The 23,912-nt window shown below is 40.0% G+C and overlaps 1 protein-coding gene across 2 annotated transcripts in view; it reads left to right on the forward strand.

Moving 5' to 3' along the window:
* LOC126366006 (putative glycerol kinase 5) overlaps positions 1–23,912 on the forward strand; it is a 296,780-nt gene that overhangs the window by 246,636 nt on the left and 26,232 nt on the right. For both annotated transcript variants that reach the window (XM_050008851.1, XM_050008852.1), the window contains 2 exons: positions 14,820–14,914; positions 22,234–22,397. In XM_050008851.1, the coding sequence (XP_049864808.1) occupies positions 14,820–14,914; positions 22,234–22,397 (259 nt within the window). The remainder of the gene's footprint in view (positions 1–14,819; positions 14,915–22,233; positions 22,398–23,912) is intronic.

A 23,912-nucleotide genomic window follows, 5' to 3' on the forward strand; every position in this document is an offset into this window, starting at 1 on the left:
TGGCATTCCTTAAACCACATTCAAACAGCCTCCTCCTCACAGTCACAGGTGAAACTTTAACACCCAAACCTTTCATCTGATGGCTCACATCTGTAGAATTAAGTTTACAGTTCAATGTCGCCATGTTTGTAAGTCTTCTCATTGTTCTAGTACTGATTTTTCTTTTATGTCCACATTTAAGTTCCTGTTTGGCTTGTATTCAACACCTTTCTGTTCTGAAAGTTTGACAGTTTTATGTGATATTCTCATTCTGTCAGCAATTTCTTGCCATGTACAACAATTCTCTGCAAGAAGAGGTACCACAGTCAAAACTTTTCAAGGTGAAACACCTTTTGTCTTCCCCATAACCTCATTTTCTTTGGAAACTCCACAATTTATTCCAAAAGCTAAAAACATGGAAGTTCACTAGCTATATAATGTCTTGTTAATGCAGTGAGAAGTTGACAGAATAAATACGAGTAACAAGCTGAAGTACACCACAGAAACACAAAACATTACTGTAAACACAGTTTCAAACCGTGTACACAGACAACTAACACAAACGTGATTTGGAGGGAAAATGACATATGTAACCAACTGTGAAAAATTCAGTGATCAGTGACTTGCTTGGCACGGAAATTTTGTGGCATCAATCAAACCATTAAAACAAATCAGTTATTACACTTTTCTCTCCTATTTTTACACCAGAAAACTTAAGAGAATAAAAAATAATCATTTAGTCTAATAACTGGAACACGTCTGTGCAACACTTCGAGAGTCCAGTGATCATATTTCTGTGCAAATATTAATTTCTAGGCTCTATGTATTGTCGACAGCGTCTGTATTACATAGTAAGGAGGTGGTTCTGGATGGTATAACTGCCCACCAGTTGTCTTTGTTGTTGTTGTTGTTGTTGTTGTTGTTGTTGTTGTTCTTGCTGTCCAGCATTGACTGACACGTGATTTTCTGCACTGTGGCCTGTCTATCTGTTGTTACAATCCTCAATAGCTGACACCGCACGATGTCATAAGTATGTTATTGCCCATGACAGTTACATCTGGTGGCAATAATGTTCCCTGAATTTTTGGTGGGTAAAACAGATCCTCTCCTTAACAACAGCAGCACCAGCTGTCCTTAAAATCTTTTCTATGGCAGTCGACTTCATAAAATGTACTAACTCAGCAAACTCTGGGACTATGCCATGGTCACGGCATCTTAATAAAAAACTTAAAGAGCGCAGTAATCTCTCACTCAAGTGTTTTTAACTTAGCCAATCGGCGGAAACTTACTACCATTCCATCCCCGAAGAGGTACTTGATGTGCATCTTCATATTTTCGTGGTGTAAAGACAGTTCCATAAAATATTGGGCGTGCAGGCTCATAAATTTGACTTCGTCTTCTAATACTTTGGTTGAATACCGTCCAGCCATCTTCAGAGTAAGCCGAGGTGACTGACACTACAGCACTTGCTCTGTCGTTGTAAACCCGTGGACCACACCACTATGCATGAGGCCACAGAAACACAAGGAACCAGAGACATTAATTAGCGGCAAAGAGGTATGGCATATGCATGGAAATAGATCTATGGCTGCACAGTCAGTACAGTGATTTCGATGTATTACTTCGAGCTACACTGTCGCGACATCTTTGTGATTGTATTACAGAAATCACTGGATTCCATCATTTGTCCAAGCTGAAGCCACTTTCTCTATTAGTTAAATTCATCTCTATCCAAATCTGAATTGCTTCCTTCACTACTGAGTCTCAGAAAGATGAAGTTGATGCTAAAATTTCGACATTATCGTACATCATAGAGTGCCCAATGTCAATACTGTGCTCTGCCACTGCAGATTTATTAGATTGTAAGATTCAGGTGTACCTACAGTGCTCTGTGCATCTCTCCAGGACAGTACATGTGGCCTGTCCAGTGTATGAATGGCTGCATTCACAGGGGATCTTGTAAACACCAGGCAGGATTCCAAAGAACCAAATCATCATTAACAGAACCCAGCAGTGCTCCTGCCTCTGATGGATGGCGAAAAATCACTTTCACTTCATGCTTACTGAGGACCCATCCTATTTTTAACAATAGACTTCCCACATATGGAAGAAACCCATCAATTTAAAACTTTCCTTGTCTTCTTCTGCTTTTCTTATATCCTCAGTTGGTTTCATTTCTAGCACCTTGTGTATCTGCTGTGGAGAGTACCCATAGGCTTCAAAGACTCTTCCCAGGTATAGAAGCTCGTACTCCAGACTGCTCCCATCAGCAATGACGTGTGCTCTGTGTACTAGAGTTTTGAGCGCACTCATAGTCTGTGAAGGATGGTGGCAGCTATTTGCACGTAAATACAAATCCATGTGGGTCAGCTTTAGATATACTGCATGCCCCAAAGAGCCATCATATTTGTGCCTTACCAAGACATCCAAACATGGAAGGCATACATCTTCTTCGTTTTCCTTCGTGAACTGAATTTGTCCATGAATGGAATTCAGATGATCTAAAAATTCTTTTAACTTGTCTTCACAATGGGACACACTACAAACGTGTCGTCAGCATACCTCCAAAACACTGTGGGCTTCAGCTAGTAGATTCCAGCACTTTCTCCTCAAAGTCATCCATAAAACAGTTGGTTACCAAAGGCAAGAAAGGACTGCCCATGGCGACACCGTCAGTCTGTTCATAAAATTTGTTACTGAATAAAAAATACCGTATTTCGAGGTCAAAACACGTTGAAAAAAAGCTGTAATCTCTTTATCGAAATTTTTTCCAATGAGAAACAATGGTTCCAATAGAGGAACCTTTGTGAACAATGACACAACATCAAAACTGACTAACATATCAGAAGTGCTCAGTTTGAGTGATTTCAGTTTGCCAAAGAAGTCCACAGAGTTAAGTATATGATGAGCGAATTTTCCCAACAGAGGCCTTAATAACGATGTTAAGTGTCTGGCGCAATCATAGGTTGGAGAGCCAATGTTACTCATTATCGGACACAGAGGAACACTATTCTTGTGGATCTTTGGAAGTCCATAAAGCCTTGGAGTCACCACACCACTTGGTTTCAATCTTTGCACAACTTATGGTGGAAGGGGAGATGCATTCAGAAGCAAAGCAATCTTCCCTACTACCTGCTTGGTGGTGTCTTCACTGATCTTCCGGCATGTGGTGTCACTCAGTCAACTGTTAATTTTGTCATGATAATCCCCATGAGACATTAAAGCAGTGGCATTACCCTTATCAGCTGAAAGAACCACCACCTAGGTATCCTGGTGAAGTTTACATAGTGGAACCCTCTCGGCCACGGATATGTTACTCCTTTGTGGTCAAGCGTTCATAACTGCTCGACAAGTTTTGAATCTTATTTCTTCTGCTGATTCTGTAGAAAGAGAACAAACAGCTTTTTCAATGGCACTGATGAAAGCTGGTATTGGTAAAACCTTTGTCATGGGTGCAAAGTTCAGTCCTTTAGCTAAAACAATCATTGCAGCATCGCCCAAATCTTTCTGTCATATTACTGATGGGGCATCGTATAACAGTTTCTTGCTGCTAAGATGTCTCAAACCAGATAAACTTTGCCATCTCTCTTGATGCAGCTACCTCGCAAACCCAGTCTGACTTGGCCCCCGTTTTACCATCGATCTAGTTCCATGAATTGTAGGGTAACACCACATATATTTTTAGATGCAGGCGATAGAGTTTTTCTGAAACCAGTACCAATTTTTGGCAGTTAAAACAGATCCTCTCCTTAACAAAGCAACACCAGCTGTCCTTAAAATCTTTTTCATGGCAGTTGACTTTATAAAATGTACTAACTTGGCAACTATTCAATGGCCATGACAGCTCAATAAAAAACTTAAAGAACTCAGTAACCTCACTCTCAAATGTCTTAACTTATCCAATCAGCGAACACTAAAACCATGTCCTCCCTGAAGGGGTACTTGATGTGCATCTTCATATTTTCACAGCGTACAGACTGATCCATAAAATTTCTGGCATGCAGCTGCATAAATTCAATTTCTTCTTCTAATATTTTGGCTGAATACTGTCCAGCCATCTTCAGAGTGAGCCAAGGTGACTGACGCTCCAGCACTTGCTCCGTCCTTTTAAACCTGTTCACTGCAGCACTTCGCATGTGGCCGCAAATACAAAAGGTGCCAGAGATGTAATCGGCGGCAAAGAGCTATGATATATGCCTGGAAATAGAGATGCGCAGTCGATACACACAGTGATTTCGATGTATCACTGCGAGCTGCACCGTTGTGATGTCTTTGTGATTTTATTACAGAAATTCCTGGATTCGATGACTTGTCCAAGCTGAAACCACAATCTCTTTTAATTAAATTAATCTCCAACCGAATTTCAAGTGCTTTCCTCACTACTGAGTCCCAGAAACATGAAGTCGTGGCTAAAATTTTGATGTTATCATACACCAAGAGCACCCAGTGTCAATACAGTACCCTGCCACTGCAGATTTATTAGGCTGTAAGAGCCGGGTGTACCTGCGGTGCTCTGTGCATCTCTCCTGGACAGTACGTGTGGACTGTCTTGTGTATGAACGGCCGCATTCACAGGGGATCTTGTAAACCCCAGGCTTCCGAAGCACCAAATCACCTTTAATGGATCTTCAGTAAGCATGAAGTGAAAGTGATTTTTCGCCCTCCACCAAAGGCAAGAGCGCTCCTGGGTTCTGTTAACGATGATTTGGTGCTCTGGAAGCCTGGTGTTCACAAGATCCCCTGTGAATGCAGCCATTCATACAACGGACAGACCACACATACTGTCCAGGAGAGGTGCACAGAGCACTGCAGGAACACACGGCTCTTACAAACTAATAAATATGCAGTGGCAGGGTACTGTATTGACACTGGGCACTGTATGGTGTATGATAACGTCAAACTTATAGCCTCGACTCCATCTTTCTCAGTAGTGAAGAAAGCAATTGAAATTCAGTTGGAGACGAATTTAATTAATAGATGTAGCAGCTCCAGCTTAGACAAATAATGTTGTGCAAAGATTGAAACTAAGTGGTGTGGTGCCTCCAAGGCTTTATGGGCTTCCAGAGATCCACAAGAATGGTGTTCCTCTGCGTCTGATAATGAGTAACATTGGCACTCCAACATACGATTGTGCCAAACACTTATTAATGCCTTTGTTGGGAAAATTCGCTCATCATATACTTAACTCTGTGGACTTCTTTGGCAAACTGAAATCACTCAAACTGAGCACTTCTGATATGTTAGTCAGTTTTGATGTTGTGTCATTGTTCACAAAGGTTCCTCTATTGGAACCATTGTTTCTCATTGGAAAAAGTTTCGATAAAGAGATTACAGCTTTTTTTCAACGTGTTTTGACCTCGAAATACGGTATTTTTTATTCAGTAACAAATTTTATGAACAGATTGACGGTGTCGCCATGGGCAGTCCTTTCTTGCCTTTGGTAACCAACTGTTTTATGGATGACTTTGAGGAGAAGGTGCTGGAATCTACTAGCTGAAGCCCACAGTGTTTTGGAGGTATGCTGACAACACGTTTGTAGTGTGTCCCTTTGTGAAGACAAGTTAAAAGAATTTTTAGATCATCTGAATTCCATTCATGGACAAATTCAGTTCACGAAGGAAAACAAAGAAGATGTATGCCTTCCATGTTTGGATGTCTTGGTAAGGTGCCAAGATGATGGCTCTTTGGGGCATGCAGTATTTACATGCAGATAGCTGCCACCATCCTTCACAGATGGTGAGTGTACTCAGAACTCTAGAACACAGAGCACATGTTGTTGCTGATGAGAGCAGAGTGGGGAGGCAGAGTTGTTACAGTGCATGAAGACTTATGCTGTATACAAGTGGCTGACAATGTTCAGTCTAAGTTGTCTAACCTGATGATCAAATTAGGGCCACTCAGTTTTGTGTGTTAGAATGCCTTTTCCCCCAGACTGGCAGGTTCATCTCTGTCGCCTTTTTGTTGTATTTAAACGAATTGGAAAATGTATCATACCCCATTAAGAATGGGATTATGCCCCGTATGGCATTATTTGTACTTAAACTTTCTCTTATGTCCAAGAGGAATGCACCTACATGTATGTACATACATTGCAAACCACTGTGAAGTGCATGATGGAAGGTCTTCTCACTGTATCACATATTAGGAATTTTTTCCTGTTTCATTCTGTACATCTGCATCTACGTCTATACTCTGTAAACCACTGTGAAGTTCATAGCAGAGGGTATGTCACATTGTATCAGTTATTAGTGTTTCTTCCCATTCCATTTGCATACAGAGCATGGAAAGAATGATTGTTTGAATGCCTCTTTGTTGGCAGTCATTATTCTAGTCTTGTCCTCTGTTGAAACTTGGTTGATATACTTCCTCGGGATAGTTTGCATTTGTCTTTAAAGAGTCTCCCATTTCATTTTCTTTGCCATGTCTGTGACACTCTCCCATGGATCAAACAAACATGTGACCATCCATGCTGCCCTTCTCTGTGTAAGCTGAAAATACCCTTTTGTTCTATTTGGTATGGGTCCCGCACATTTGACAAAATTCTAGAATGGGTAGCATGAGTGATTTGTAAGCAATCCTCTTTGTAGGCCGATCGAACTTGCCCAGTATTCTACCAATAAGTCTACTACTGCTTTACCCACAACTGAGACTGCTTGATCATTCCATTTTATACCCTTAGAAAGTGTTACACCCAGGTATTTTTATAATTTGAAGAATTCCATCTGTGACTCATTGATATTAGAGTCACAGGATACATTATTAATGTACAACATGAACACAATGGTTATCACAACACAATTTCCAGGGCGCACACCCTAAGTTACTGCTACATCTGACAATGTCTCCCCATCCAAGATAACATGCTGCCCCTACCAACAAGTCCTCAATTAGTTGCAAATTTCACTTGACACCCCATATAATTGAAGTTTTGTCAATAAGTATAGGTGTGGTGCTGATTCAAATGCTTTTTGGAAATCAAGGAATACTTCATCTATCTGCCTGCCTTGATCCAAAACTTTTCGTATGATGTGTGAGAAAAGTGCGAGTTTGGTTTCACATGATCGATGTTTTAGAAATCCATGCAATAGGGAATTCATCAGCCCATGGAGCTTTTTACAGTTTCAACAATTTCAGTTGCTTCTCAGCACCACTGACACTAATACTGATTTCACTCATCTTTCAGTGGCAAAAGGATTAAATTGGGGCAATGCTCCTGGATTTTCCTTTGTAAATGAACATTTGAAAACAGAGTTAAGACTTCAGCTTTTGCTTTGCTACCCTCTATTTCATTTCTTGTCTCATTCACTAGGCACTGAACATTAAGTCTGGTGTTTTGTGAAAGGTACACAATCAAAGAGATTCCCCAGGCTTCCCAGCCATAATTAATGTTGAATCCCACTGACTGTGTGAAATAGGGGACAAAATCTGTTGTTTCTAATCTGTCTAGTTCAAGTGACTCTTGAAGTTTTCCCGGCGTATTGAATATTCCACAAGATTTCGGGATTGCAGCCGGATCTCGTCGACTTCTTTCCACGATATTTCGGCTGACAACCTTACAGCCATCTTCAGGCGAGTGTTTGGCACTGGAGATTGTTAGTGCATTTTGCTCTATTTATACCTAAAAGTGCCGCAAGACATGCATGCGCAAGTTACTGTTGCATGCGCGCCACCTGCCGCTTCCAAGGCCCTCCACAATATTACTGCATCTATGGAGCGCAAGCGAATGCGTGGTACAAGTAAAACATGCACGCCCCTGTTGCAGACGTGTCCAAAACAATAAAATGCAAAATTTCAATATTAAAATTAAAATTACTTGTCGCTCGACATGTCAGAAGGCATAAAAAGTTTTCTTTTGGTTGATATTAAAGAAATCAACGGGTCCCAGGCCTTATTCAATTGAAAGCCGCCATCACGATTAATGAGATTTTCCACCAAACGTATTTCCACGGATTCCTTAACAACTGAATCTCAGAAGGATCTCGATGAGGCCAAGATTTTCGTGGCAGAATAATCCATAGTATGTCCTGTGGAAATACAATGTTCAGCTATGGCCGACTTACTGGGCTGTAAAAGGAGAGTGTGGCGCTCATGTTCAATGCAGCGGTCGTGTACTGTGCATGTGGTCTGACCAATGTAGGCTTTCCCACACTCGCAAGGTATTTCCGTAATCCCAGATCATCCTTGGCTGAGCCCAGAAGAGCACGAGTCTTTGTAGGTGGCCGGAAGATTGCTTTCACACGATGTTTCTTTAAAATTCTGCCTACTTTCGATGAAATGTTACCGACATATGGGAGAAATGCTCTGGACTTAAACACCTCCTTATCATCTTGATCTTGTGGGGTGGGGGGGGGTTACGTTTTTCATTCTTAATGCAGTACTGACCTGAAGTGCAGAATATCCATTATGTTGAAATACAGATTTCAAGTGCTCTAATTCGTCTGCAAGGCTGTCTTTATCAGACACGACATGTGCCCTATGCACCAATGTTCAAAGGACACCCATAGTTTGTGACGGCTGATGACAGCTTGATGCCTGCAGGTACAGGTCCGTATGCATGGGTTTTAGATAGACACAGTGCCCCAATGACCCATCCACCTTGCGATTAACCATGACATCCAGAAATGGTAGGCAACCATCCTTTTCAACTTCCATCGTAAACTGAATGTTTGTGTGGATGGAATTCTGATGTTGTAAAAATCATGACAGGTTTGCTTGAGTTTTGGAGAGCACCATAGCAATGTTTAAAAATTTGAACTAACAGACTCCTGGAGATAGATGCGAATAATCACATGAATGGCTACTTACAAAATTTCAAGGACTAGATTAAGTAAACTTTAGTAGCCCATCATGTATATATGGAAATACAGACGCATGTTGAAAAGTTTTTCAAATCTCTTCCAATGCAGTCCCCAACAATCAGTCTTTCCTTTTCATCCTGTATGGTAAATCTCCCCTAACCCACGGTTGAAAATTGAATTACAGTAACATTAGAGCAACAACCTTCTTGTTTTGCTAAATCCGAAACATAGTAATGTTCTTACGCCAACATTATCATGGCAGACAATTTACAGACACATAAAAACCCAAACAATAATTTGTCATTTTCCAACAAACCAGTCACACGACTGAGACAGTACTTGACAACACGCCACGTGATTAGAACTTACTTCTGATGAATACAGTCAAAACCTTGTGGAAATCTAGAAATATGGAATCAACTTGAGATCTGTTATCGATAGCACCCATTACCTTGTGAGACATATGTATAAGGTTTTTTGAAATATTGCATGTATTTAAAGTAATACTATTTTCATATTATAACCAACAGTGACAATTTGGGACCCAGGACATAAAGGGATGGGATGGTGGATGGTTGGTATCTTTGATGTGTGAGGCTAGGCTTCAGCCAAATGGTCGGTGGTGTGGGTCAACAAGAGCAGAAATTCTTTCAGTGGGCACACAATATCCAGCTGTATTGGGATGTCCAGGATTGTTGGATTTGTGGATTTTGAGGAAAATGTAGAAGGTGTGCATGTAGGATGTTGTTAGGGTGAGGACGGAGCTGGACTTGTGGGAGGGGTTCTGGGAGGGGCCTATGGATTTCAATAGGGACTGGAAACTTGGTGGATGTTGGGATGGGGTCACTACGGCAGAGCTTGTAGGTGGAGTAGTCACGCAGTTAGTGGATGCCTTCTGTCAGGTAGTCACTGTGACTCATCATGGCAGTGGTGGAGCCTTTGTCTGCAAGGAGGATGATTAGATTAGTTATGACTACATCGCATGCTGTTCTAAGTACCACCCATCCACCGGATCACAGTTCCCACATTTTCTAAGAAGTAACCACTACATTTCACCACTGAATCCATCCATACCTCCTCACACATTGCTCCTGTCAGAAATTTGGGTCTTTCCTTCTTCTTGCCCAGTTGTGATAACAACTTACATGTGATCAAATGTCTTCAGGCCACAAAGCCATCTATTGCTCCAAGCACAATTTCTTCCATCCTTTTCACTACCCAAGCTTATGCTATATTATCCAGTTTCTCTTATCACCACCTAATGCTTTTACTCACCCATGCCCCATGTCACCATTTCCTAACAGCATTCCTACCCTAGTGGACTCCTGCTCCATGTATCTGCACCAGTTCAAGAAGTACTGCTTTCCCTGGCTAAAACAGTGCCACATCCTATTCCTTTAATGCTGTCTAAGACATGAAGCTGCCCCCAACAGCATAACTATAAAAATCCCTTTCTCTGGATCCCACCCCTCCTTTCTCAAAGACCTTCGCTTTTTCAGATTCTGCCAATCTCTATCCCTCACAAACCTGATACTGCACAAACACCTTTCCATGGTACAGGCATTCCAGAACCAGATCTACTCCCTCCACAAGATATTGTTGCTGTGCAATCCTCACTACATAACATCATCTCCAAAATTGAAACCGTTATACTCCAACAGCTGGAAAAGCATTCTGAACAGCATCTCCATAAACTGTCCAACCTGTTAACATCCTACTCCTGTCTTGGGGCACTACTGTCTATCAACACCCATCCTATTCACAGAGAACTCCCATATCAGCCCCTCATGGCACCCAGATCTTACCTAGCTGACCTCTTCCATTTACCACACCCTCCAAAATTCCCTCCCAAAATTCTACAAAACACAGGATCCAAACAAATCCAAAACACTGTTGTTAAACTTTTCATCAAAAACCACAGTCCCACAGAAGTTTCAGTCCTATCTGAAGCCCTCTCCTTCAGTTCCACACTCGAGTTTGATCATGTAGAACCTGTCAAAGACCTTCTCTCGTTTGCCCAATCCCTCCAGTGTAAACATGTCTTCGCCACCAATCCCTCCAACCAAAACCATCTTAGCCCCAACAATGAAACTTGCCTCTCCCAGTCCATACCACCATCCAGCCATGAACCTACCCCTTCCACCTAACCATCTTGTGGTCACCTACCAGGAATTCTTTACCTCCAACTTGGCTTCACTGTCCTTCTCCAGATCCCTTCCCAAGAGAACTAGCCTTTCAACAGACAAAAGGACAGCCATACACAACCCAAAAACTGGTCTTGACCTAATCATGCTCAGTGCAGGCAATGGCTCCACCACTATCGTGAGGAGCCACAGGGACTCCGCCAACTGTCTGGCTACTCACTTACAAGCTCTGCCATAATGATCCCATCCCACAAGTCCAACACAACTCCAATTCCTACTGAACTCCATAGACCCTTCCTAAGACCTCTCTCCTGAGTCCAGTTCCCTCCTCACCCCAACAACAACCCTTACATCCACCTTCTACAAACTCCACAAAAATCCTCAAACTCAACAATACTGGGTGCCTTTTTGTAGCTGGCAGTTGTGCGCCCCATGAAAGAATTTCTGCTCTAACTGAACAACACCACCAACCAATTGCCTGGAAACTGGCTTCCCACATCAGACGTACTAATCAACTCCTTCACCAACTCTCCACCATCCCCATCCCAGTACCTCTGAGATCCCTCCTTGTTACTGTTGATGCCACTTCCCTATACACCAACACCTGCATGCCCTTGGCCTTGCCGTTGTTGAACTGTACTTCTCTCAATGCCCTTCAGACTCCACACCCACCACTTCATTCCTTAGACACCTTAACAATTGCATATTAACACCTACTTTTTCTTTGAAGGGAAGCTATACAAACATATCGATGACATAGCCAGGAGCACCCATATGGCACCCACCTATACGAAACTGTTTATGGGCCATCTGGAGGAAACCTACCTAACCTCTCAAAACTCACAATCCCTGTGGATGACATATACAGTGACAAGAACAAATTTCCCATGCCATATTCGCACACACTCCCAAACCTCCCAGTACCCGCAAGAATCAGATAAAAATGAGTGCTCCCTTGACACCCAGTAGTGCCTTGGACAGGAACAACTGAACCATATCCTTCGCCAAGGCTTTCATTATCTCTCATAATGCCCTGAAATGAGGGACATTCTACCTAAGACACTACCCACCCCTCCTAAAGTGGCTCTCCATTACCCACCCAACCTGTACAACATCCTAGTCCATCCCCATGCCACCCTCACGCCCAAATTCTTGCTGCAGAGATGTAATCCCTACGATCCATGTGACAGACCAAGCTATGAGACCAGCCAAAGCCACCCACCCAGCACTCCTACTCACCCTGTCACAGGCTAATCTTACCCCATCAGAGGCTGAGCCACCTGTGAAAGCAGATATGTCATATAACTACTCCGTTGCAAACATTGCACAGTTCTCTACATCGGTAAAACTACCAACAAGCTGCCCACCAGGATAAATGGCCACCGACAAACTGTTTCTAATAATACAGTTGACGACCCGGTGGCACAACATGAGCTGACCGCAATATGCACAGTTTCAACAGTTGTTTCACAGTGCAGGCCTTCTGGATCGTTCCCTCTGCCACCAGCTTCCCTGAACTATGCAGGTGGGGAATTATCCTTACAACACTTGCTCCTCTCCTATAATCATTCTGGCCTCAATCTCCAGTAGCCACTGTCTCTGCACCCAACAGTTTGTCCTTCCTCTATCCTGTCATACCTTCACAATTTGCATCCCCATGTCACCTTCACCATACACCACTCCCCATTGGCTCTGGCAACCGTGCATCAGATGCCTGACTTGTAACGCTACCCCTCCCTCCCACACTCATAGCCTGCGAACCAGCTACCTCCCTCCAAACTGTTAGCGTCCCATCCCCCCAAAGTCAACTTCCTGCCTTTCATCTCACTCTCCCTCTACAGACATCACTTGACACTGCCCCCTCCACAACCTAGTCCACCTGACAAAATGCACAGAGCTGTGTGTGTGTGTGTGTGTGTGTGTGTGTGTGTGTGTGTGTGTGTGTTTTTTTTACTCTAGCTCATAAAAGGGTTACTCCAAAAGCTACTAAGTTTTCTTTCTTTTGTGTGTGCCTATCAAGAACCCGTGAGTGGTCTCCTTTAATACAAAAGTATTCACATTCTAAATTGGCATTCCATTACCACCCATCCTAAACAATATCCTAGTCCATTCCTATGCCACCCTCACTCCCAAGACCTTGCCCCTGGGATCATATGCCTGTGGTAGACCAAGGTACAAGATCTGCCCAATGCACCCACCCAGCACCTCATACTCCAGTCCTCTCACTGACCTATCCTACCCAGAGGTCATGCCACCTGTGAAAGCAGCCACAACATGTACCAACTCTGCTATGAACACTGCCAGGTTTTTATGTTATGACTAGCAACTGACTGTCCACCTAGTTGAATAGCCACCGATGAACTGTTGCCAAGAACACAGTTGACCACTCGTCTGCACAACATGTAGCTTAGTACAGCATGCCCAGTGTCAATGGCTGCTTCATAACCTAGGCCATCTGGATCCATCTCTTCACCACCATCTTCTCTGAACTATGCAGGTGGGCATTATCCTTACGACACATGCTGCTCTCCTGTAATCATCCTGGCCTCAATCTCCAGTAGCACTTTGTCTCACATAGCCCTTCACCTAACATTTTCCCCTTCCTCAGTCCTGTCGCCCCCTCCAAATTCACATCCTGACATTACCTTCAACATGCACCACTCCCCACCAGCTCTGACAACTGTGTGTCAGATACCTAGCCCGTTTACCTGCTATGTCTCCTTCCCACACTCCTAGATGGCAAACTGGCTACCTCCCTCCAAGCCTCTAGCCACCCACCCCGATCCCTCTCCCTGCCTCCTCTCTCTCCCTTTACTACCTGATACTACATCCACCACAACATAGTCCACATGCTAAAATGTTGCATTTTTACTCTAGCTGGCACAACTCAGTGCTTCTATCTTTTGGTGTATGGTGCCCTTTAATCCAAAAGCGCTTAATTCTTTTCTCTCTGTCAATATTGTTGTGTTTCATCTGAAAACTTTATCATTTTATGTTTTAATTATTTATGGCTTCTTTGAGGTTGTTCAACTATGTTGTACCATCTCATATCTCACATTTAAGGGTGCAATTTTTCCATTCTTTAGAGTCTTAAACTACCTTGTTGTTTATTTTCTTCGTTTGTATGTAAATTCCCTGAAGCAGTGAAATAAGATTTTTGCTTAATATGTTTAGCTCTATTTAATTTGGTCTTTAGTTTCATTATAGCTACAATCCTGTAATCACTAGAAATTATGATCAGGTTTAAAGCTGAACTATGATGCATTATTTCTGTGTACTTTGTTTAAATATAATCCAGTACATATATTATTCCATTTCATTGTTTTCATGTTAATTTTGTGTGGTTTTTTTCCCATTTTTTGTTTGGAAAAACAATTTGTGAGGCATATATTTCTATTAGTGAAATCCACTTATGTGTTGGAAGCCTTCATAAACAAAAACCTAGAGTTCATTGTAAGCAAGGTGTCGGATGCAGAACTCTGTTTGATATCAATGTATACCTGACAGGAAATGCCAGGGACCAGTTACAATGTGGTGTTCTGATCTCATGACCAAAAGACAAATGCATGTAAAGAGGAACTTGACCAGTGAAGGGAACTGAGTTAGAATAGATACACTGGTATATTGTCATGTTGTGAACAATATGGTATTGTGTACTTAGAGCCCAGATAGTGATAGTATGCCAGTTGTGGAAAAACTGTGCAAAAGAATAGAATTATTAACCTGGCTAGATGCCCAGAATTGTGTATTTAAGTTGTCTAAAGCTTTCTGCATAATCAACTGACTGTTTTGCATATAAACTTCCATTGAGTGGTTTTTTTCTGGTATGTTTTTTTCCTACTTGCTGCTGCCAGATGTTTTGTATTATTATTATTATTATTGTTGTTGTTGTTTGTAGGTTGGTTGAAAAGTCCAGAGGAATCTGAACAGCTTGCGACATCTGTTAAGGATTCTGGTGGAGTTTTCTTTATACCTGCTTTCAGTGGACTGCAGGTAACAGAGAGGACTGTTAATGTTCTTACCTGACTTTAAAAAAAGTAGCTCTCTTCATAATAATGTTTCGTATAATGTCAGGACAGGCCTTAAAGTGCCACTTTGGCTTGTACATAAAATGCTGGTAATAAAATGAGGTTTCCTGCTCTGATTTTATACCAGTTGTATTAAAACTCAACAGTTCTTTCGATCTTTCATATTTTAATTCTACAATTAAAAATTACTTCCTCATCATAAAACCTGTGGACACCAATGAGAAAACAATTCTGTAGACATAATGACTTGATCTACTGTATGTTATGTATTGGTGTTGACGAGTCACAGAGAGACAATTACCATCTTAACAGACATGCTCCATAATTTTCTGGGGATACGTTTATGCTCATAATTGTTACGAATGAGGGACTGGTTATTCTGACTAACTTCCAGAAGTTGAGAATTGCGTAAGCAAATGCTAGCTGCCATTGTATGCATTGTATGGAGAAGTAATATGTGATACTGGAACACTGAAAAGATTTTTTTTTTGAATGATGTTTCATAGGATTTTCGTAGAGTACTATACATTGACGTGTTTAGTGCCTACTTTGAAAATTTGAAGGTGTGAGGGGTGGGGGTCTGGAGCACTTCAGTTTGCACTAGTTTTATTTCTCATAGAAGTTAACTTGGATGTGTTGTTGGTCTTCATAACAATACCTCTAGATAATCTTAAAATGACAAACACATGTACTTCTTACCATCAGTGACCAATTTGGGTAGTTTTACATTATGCGGAATAGATTTCTACAGTGCTGTTATTCTTGTCCACTTTTACAGCATACCAATAATGGATATGCTTTCTCCGGGTCCTAATTGAAATATGAATGACTCAATTAGGCAGTGTAAAAGTGGAATATGATTCTCAGAATTAGATTTCAGATCATTATCCTGCCATCATGATGTAGGTTTTCCTAAATCACTTCAAGAGAACACACATATTGAAATAAACTAACGAGGACAAGGGTAGACAAAGACTACAGGTGGGGTCCCTCCTGTCTTTTGGTCTAAGTGACCTGCTCTTCTTTTAACCTGCCCCAGTTGACCCAACTTTTCTCCCCAGGAAGGCTCTATGTTACAAAAGCTAGGTAGTTGTCTTTTACTTTTGTATGTGCTTGTCTCCAGAAATACATATGTTGCCTTCTGAAAGTAAGCACTGGCCAGAAAATCTGTCTCACAATTTATTAATTTACCTTATAGAATTTTCCTCTGATACAGGTAACATCAGCTGTTCTTGATTTTAAATTCTATCTAGTTGATTTACTGCTAGCAACCAATCGAGTGGCATATACACTGTATGGTCAAAAGTATCCAGACACCACTATGTAATGCAGAAGTGACCACCAGATGGCTTTAGAGGCAGACCAACCAGTATAAAAGCAGGAGGGAGTATCACATTGTCAGTAGAGAAGCAGCAACAACAGAAAGGGTCTATCAGAATACCTCAGTGATTTCGAATGTGGACTAGTCATTAAATGTCACCTGAATAATGAATCCATCAGGATCATTTCAACCCTTCCAAAACTGCCCTAATAAACTTTTGGTGCAAAGGAGCAACCACAGCTAAATCAAGACTGGATGGTCCTTATCTGCTGATTAACAGAGACCATCAAGGATTGTGGAAAGCAGCTGTAAAAAATCATATGAAATTAGCGGAAGGAATCACTTGTGAGTTCCAAAGTGCTACCAACAGTCCAGCTAACTTGGTGACCATGGATCTAGGGAGATAAAAATAATGAAGTACAGTGGTTAAGCAACTCCTCATAAGCCACACATTTTTAGTGTCAATGCTACGCATTGCTTAATGTGGTGTGATGTGGAGTCCAGAAACAAGTGATTTGGAGTGATGAGTCATCCTGCATGCTGTGTAAGTCCCGTGGAAGTATTTGGATGTGGTGAATCCCTGTAGAATGTTCTCCTGTGTCTGCAGTGCCAGCAGTGAAGTACAGAAGACAATATGCTACAGTAGGGGAATATTTCTTGTTGTTAGGGGGTGATCCCCTATTATGCTTAAGAAAATGCTAAGTACATAAGAATATGAACACATTTTTCAGCATTGTCTATTGTGTACAGTAGAGGAATAGTTCAGAGACAATGATGTTTGTGTCAGGATGACTGTACTCCCTGTTATAAAGTGGCATCTGTGAGGCAGCTGTTTGTGGACAGTAACTTACCTGAAATGGATTGCCCTGCCAGTGGCTTGCCCTTTGGGATGAGTTAGACATTTAAACATCTCGCTGAGAAAGGGTCCTCAGTAGAGTTCAAGCCACCAATAGGTGCCCGGGTACTTTTGATAAAATAGTTTACGCCTAAAACTGATATTCTGTATGGATGAGAATTTAGTTGATGAAATAAATGGCGAATTAAATGTGTGCTAGGTTTCGCTTCTCTCACTTAAGATTGCACTCATTACCCCAGTTGTTACAGATGACACATGACTATAGTCTCCATGTGCGATTTGGCAACAGAGTCAGTATCTGGGCTGCTTTAATACAAATATTTAGAAAAAAAAATTGAGCAGCTATAAATTATATACACTCTCCTGTTTGCCCTGTTTCCTGTTTAGAATTAAAGGAGATATGACAAATATGGAACGGCTTCAGAATGGAGTGTCCTACTTACAGCAGCTTCATAAAAATTATCAGGAACATCAGAATGTATCTAATATAAACTTAGAAAGACTCAATCTAACAGTGTGGAAGACAATGTATTTCCTTTTAAGATCATAAACAGCTATAAATTTAGTGATTTCTATCAACTAGTTTGAGGTTATGTGATGAAAGCAAAGGTGCAGATATGTCAGGAATTTTTTAAAGTCTAATAAAAAACACCACTCAGGTCAACTCACCAAGGCAGTTCCAACTAATTTTAATTTTTAATAGGATCTCTAAGAAAAATTGGAACTAACAGCTCCAATATATTTTGGAAGCTACTCAGAAAACACTTTAAAGTAAATGAAGAAGTATAAGGGCACAGCTCATATAAATTATATTTTCTTAAACATTTTATTCCCAGTTGTACTCCCATTTTTGTTGTTGTTCTAAGTTCATATATGTTTCTTTGCAGTCTAAATTATAATGAAACTTATCATGACTCATTGGCATGAAGTTTAAGGAACATGTGAAAACATTTTTGCTCTTGGAAGTGTATTCTGCAGTCAGTTTTTTCTCTCAAATTTACTTCTGTAGTAAGTACAAAATTTGCGGGTTTTGCTTCTTAAATAAAATACTTTTTGTTTTCAGTGCTTGAAGCATATTTTGTATTTTATTCACAAACTGAAACCTAATTCATGCATACTGGTCATATGGTACCAACCAATCTACTCTTACAAACTAACTCATATTAGAGAGAGAGTGCCTTAACAATGTTGGCACCATGAATATTTTTTTTGGAAGTGATTGCTCCAGTTGAGTACATCTGCATCTGAAATTCACACTTCAGAGCTTTCAGATTATTTCACAAACTTTCCACTCTCAAATAGCTTAAGGGAAAATGAACACCTCAGTCTTTCTGTGTGAGCTCTGATTCCTCTTATTTTACTGTGATAGTCATTGCTCCCTTTGAAGGTGAGTCAGCAAAATATTTTGGCATTTCAAGGAGAAAGTTAGTGAATGAAATTTCGTGAAAGTATCTTGCTGCAACAAAAAGCCAAGCCATTGTTTTAATGATTGCTCCCAGATTCACTTATCACAGCATGATAATACAAAATGAGCTTCCCTTCTTCGAATTTTTTCATTGTCCTCCATCAGTCCTACCTGGTAAGGATCCCATACCATGCGGTAGTACTTGAGAAGCAAATGGACAAGTATTGTGTACACCGACCATTTAGTTTCTTCCCTCCACCCCTCCCCCCCCCCCCCCCCCCCTCTTTGAACTTTTTCATTGTGATAATCCAATTTAAGTTCTTCACATTTGTAATTCTTATGTATTTAGCTGAATGGACAAATTTTGAATTTATGAGGTTTATCAAGTAACCAAATTTTTATGAATTTTTTTTACTTTTCATTCAGAGGACATGACACTGTTTTTATTGTTAAGTGCTAATTGCCACTTTTCACACCATGCAGGTATCTTATCTAAATCATTTTACAATTTGTTTTGATCTTATGATTATTTTAGTAGACTCTAAATAACAGCGTTACATACAAACTGTATAAGACAGATGCTCAGATTGTCCCCCAGCTTGTTTATATTCATTAAGAGCAGCACATGACCTACAACATTCTCTTTGGGAACTACAGGAAAAACTACAGCTTCACACAATGACTCCCTGACAATTAATATGGACTATGAGCTCTCTCATAGGAAAATATTGACCCTGTTGCACACTACATTCACTAAGGACTCAATTTAACTTGGACGTTTCAATTTATTTTATTTTCTTGTACACAATCAAAATTGAATTACAATAATAACAGAGTAACAACCTTATTGTTGAATTGCAACATTATTATACCAACATTATCACAGCAAACATTTTGCTGACACATACAAATACAAATAATAATTTGTCATATTCGATCACCCCATTTTAGTAGCATAGGCAGTTTAGAACTTCACCCCATATTGCTGGAAATCAAATTTCATTACCAGAACATGTTACTTCTTGTTTTTGACCCTCTATAGAGTTTGGTTGTCAATCCTAGGCTGATGATTCAACTGTAGTGTCTTCAGGCTTTTTGTCATTCTCATTTATCAGAAATGTGAGTTTTAAATGGTCAGTGGAGATAGTCTTTACCTGCTCTTTCATTTTAAGTCCAAAAAATTTTGGAGTCCTTTCAGTTACTTGGTATAAAGGCTCCACTGCCTCCTCGGTCATCCCTCACAAACATGTGTTTTAAGTTGGTGTGGTCTTTGTGTATGCATGGTGTTTCCTTCGCTTTGTGGAGATATTGTACAGGTTTCAGATAATTCGTATACTATTTCAGTTGTGAAACAAATTGAGTTAAGTCTGCATCCATTTTTGTGCTATACTCTTGAAAAAACTCCCAGTATCCTGATGGATAACCCATAAACCATTTTTGCAATTGTAACATTTTTAATGAAGCATCAAAGATCAAGAATGACTACAGATAGTATGAGGCTAATCTGGGAAGTAAGGTTACAAGAATATTTTGAAATACAAAAAATGAATTTACTTTAATAAAATGTACAAGCATAGTAGTATAGGTCTTGCATTATTTTTCCACATAATCACCGTATACCTCAATGCATTTTTTCACCCTTGAGACAAATTTTTTGATTCCTGTGTCACAGCAGACGTCTCCTGCCACCTTTTTCAGCCACTTCTTCACTTCGATTTTCACTTTGCCATCATCAGAAAAGTGTTTTCCACAAAGTGTTTCTTCAGTTTAGTGAACAGATGATAGTCACTAGCTGGGAGATCAGGGCTGTGAGAACAGTGGCTTAAAACATCCCAGCCAAATGAAGTTAACAACTCTTGTGTCGCATGAGCAACATGCAGATGCATGTTGAAAAGTTTTTCAAATCTCTTCCAATGCAGTTTCCAACAATCAGTCTTTCCTTTTCATCCTGTACTGTAAGTCTCCCCTAACCCGCAGTTCTGGGTGACTTTCCCAAAATCTACCCCTTTTCCTAGACCTCTCCAGACCTTTTTCTTCACCCTTCTTCCTTGCCCTTCAACCCTTCTTCCTGAAGAAGTCACTGACTCTGAAAGCTTGCCAATCACAACAGTCTTTTATGTGTTTGTTCTGCCACCACTTGATTGAGTAGATTTTTTATCTATCCAATTAAATAATTTTATCAATAATTGATTGTTTTCATTGTTACATTAAAAATTTTGACACAAATCATGTTCCAAATATTGTTGTCTCACCAATCATGTTGGGATCACCAATTTGTTGTGAACTATGGTAATTAAGAACTCAATTTAACTCACACTTTTCTATGTATTGTGTATTGTTTTCTTTAACAATGAAAATTGAATTACAGTAACATTAGAGCAACAACCTTCTTTTCTTTGCTAAATCCGAAACATAGTAATGCTCTTATGCCAACATTATCATGGCAGACAATTTAAAGACACATAAAAACACAAATAATAATTTGTCATGTTCCAACAAACCTGTCACACTACTGAGACAGTACTTGACAACATGCCACCTGATTAGAACTTATTTCTGATGAATACAGTCAAAACCTTGTTGTGGAAATCTAGAAATATGGAATCAACTTGAGATATGTTATCGATAGCACTCATTACCTTGTGAAACTTATGTATAAGGTTTTTTGAAATATTGCATGTATTTAAAGTAATACTATTTTCATATTATGACCATTAATGTTCTAATTGATTATAAATTCAATATGAAACATATGTCACACACAGTTACTTCGTATCTTTTTTTCTCCTGACATCATGTATGAACATAAGTGTACCTCACTGATTAAACACAAAGTAATATCAAAGTTAGTAATATCCAAGTTCACAAATATATGTTACAAATCAGACACAAAACTCATTGTTGGTATGAACCAATAGAACTAAGAATATTTCCTCCTAATTTATAAATAAAAAATAAATCTATAACTAAGCTATGTTTTCTTTAAAATCATATAATTTCAATATTTTAACTAAATCATAATGCTGATGGTCTCCAATAAACATATTAGCACACCTGAAACCTCCCCTCTTGTAATTTCAAAATGAATGTTAGTGAAGATGATATAATTTTCCTTTATAATTTTTTTTACTGAACTTAATATTATTCAGATACATTATTACTTTCATGAACATGTACTAGGACCACTACATCACAAAGTACACTTCAGTGAGCTGTAGTCTTTGATATTCTTTATGAGCTATCAGTTACTTGGAAGTGTCAGTTGTCAGAGGTCCATAAGTACTGACCTTGTATGTTTTTGAGAAAGATCAGAAATACTTCTGTGATATTGACTCATATTCGCAGTTGTCAGAAGTTTGTGTTTGAGTCTAACAATCATGTGTACAAAGAAAGTTTAGCATTTTGATATCAATAACACAGATGATAGAGCTTTCACTCTGTAATACTTACTGTAACAAAAAGCTAAAAGGCAAAAGTACGGAGAGATGATGGATTGTTATTCACGAACTAAAAGACATTTCTTTACTCTCTTGTTGGACTCATCAGAGACCATTATTAATTTTGTATTAAATGTCTCTTGATTGATGGTCGCCAATGCCAGTGTTTGTAGTTATAAACCATATTACAATGTATAGGCTACATGTAAATCAATACTTTTCTTTGCAGTTGTATAATGAGTTTCCAAACCATTATAATTTGTAGGCACCAGTGAACAATCCCCAAGCAACTGCAGGATTCCTTGGTGTAACTCCACAAACAGAAAGAGCACATATAGTTAGAGCCATTTTGGAAAGCTTAGTTTTCCGAGTGCTGCAGTTATATGAGGCACTGAAAGAAGAGGCCAATTACACATGTACTACTATACGGTAAGTAGCAGCAATTAAGTGTGATAAAATATGACTTTGATAGCCCATGTAATTAGTGAATGGTTCTTTGGGCTCTGGTTGAATAGCACTGCCCCATGGGTGAGAACACACCAGTGACTGTCATTCCAGTCATATTTTTCTTAAATTATTGGGATCATGAACACCAAATTTTGATGTTTTGGGTTTGTCACCCCCTAGCCTTACACAGGCCTGCCATGTTTAAGCATGAAATGGTGATGGAGAGGGGTAATCCTCAGAGAAATAATACCTGCTCTGATTCTTGTCACAGCATTTAGTGCAGTATGTGCACTCATGGGCTATAGCTATTGTTACAGGATACACTCAGTTAGTAGTTAATAGTTGCTTGACTGCTATGTAATATGTACCAAGAAAAATTTTAAAATGTTTTTTTTTTTTTTTTATCAGATTACTTGGAAAACTGATAGAAGGAGAGAGAATTGTTGTCAAGGTTATCATATATTAAACTGGTACAAAATTGCATCAATATGCTTCTGTTACGTATTAGCAAATTATGAAATTAAAATTTGACTTGATTTTAACACTCAGCATTGGATTTTAGTATATGATATAAAAATGGACCTGCAGAAGTAAAAAGTTATCCAGAAATTAGTGTATTATATTACATTTGGATTAAAGGAGACCACTTACCAATAAGCAGAACCATTAAGTCATCAATAGGCACACACAAAAAGAAAGAACACTTACTAGCTTTCAGAGTAATCCTTTTTCAAGCTAGAATAAAACACATGCACCTGCCTATGTCCCTATATGTCTCCAGCTGGGCGAACAGTGACAGGGCTGCATTTCAGCAGGTGGACTAGGTTGTGGTGGGGGTAGAGTCAGGTGGGATGGGTAGAGGGATAGAGAGGTGGGAAGCAGGTAGAGGGATTGGTGTGGGTGGCTAGTGGCTCGGAGGGAGGTAGGCACTTTCCCAGCTAGGTGTGCAGGAGGGAAGGGTGGCAGGCACATGGGCTGGTCATATGATGCACAGTCATTGGAGCAGGTGGGGGGGGGGGGGGGGTGTCTGCAGAAGATAATGTGGGATGTTAATTGGTTGAGAGTGGATAGGTTGGAGGAAGAGTGGAGACTGAGGCCAGGACAGTTGCAGTGAACTGAAATTTTAGTGGTAGGAATGGAGGACTGGTCTTTCATTAACTAACTAGGTTGAGCTGTATCTCATTCATTGAAACATTTGTGTGTGGTGAGTTCAATAATTTTTTCAGGCTACCATAGAGATTACATCATGGCTGCAGGAATAACAGCTTGGAAGTCGATGTTGGACACCGCTATCCTCCAGTAATGGTCAAAGAACTGTAACTGAGTTTGATGTAAGAGCCACTGCCCAGTCACGTCGTCAATCTCTTACATATGACACACGGAATGGCATGTGAGATGAATATGGAATAAGACAATTTTATATCAAGAACATTCAGAAGAGAGATTAATTTTTAAGTTTCATAAACCAGTATTAATAAATTTCTGTAGCCATAAAAA

Source organism: Schistocerca gregaria, chromosome 4, assembly GCF_023897955.1.
Source record: "Schistocerca gregaria isolate iqSchGreg1 chromosome 4, iqSchGreg1.2, whole genome shotgun sequence".
Classification (NCBI taxonomy): Eukaryota; Metazoa; Arthropoda; class Insecta; order Orthoptera; family Acrididae; genus Schistocerca; species Schistocerca gregaria.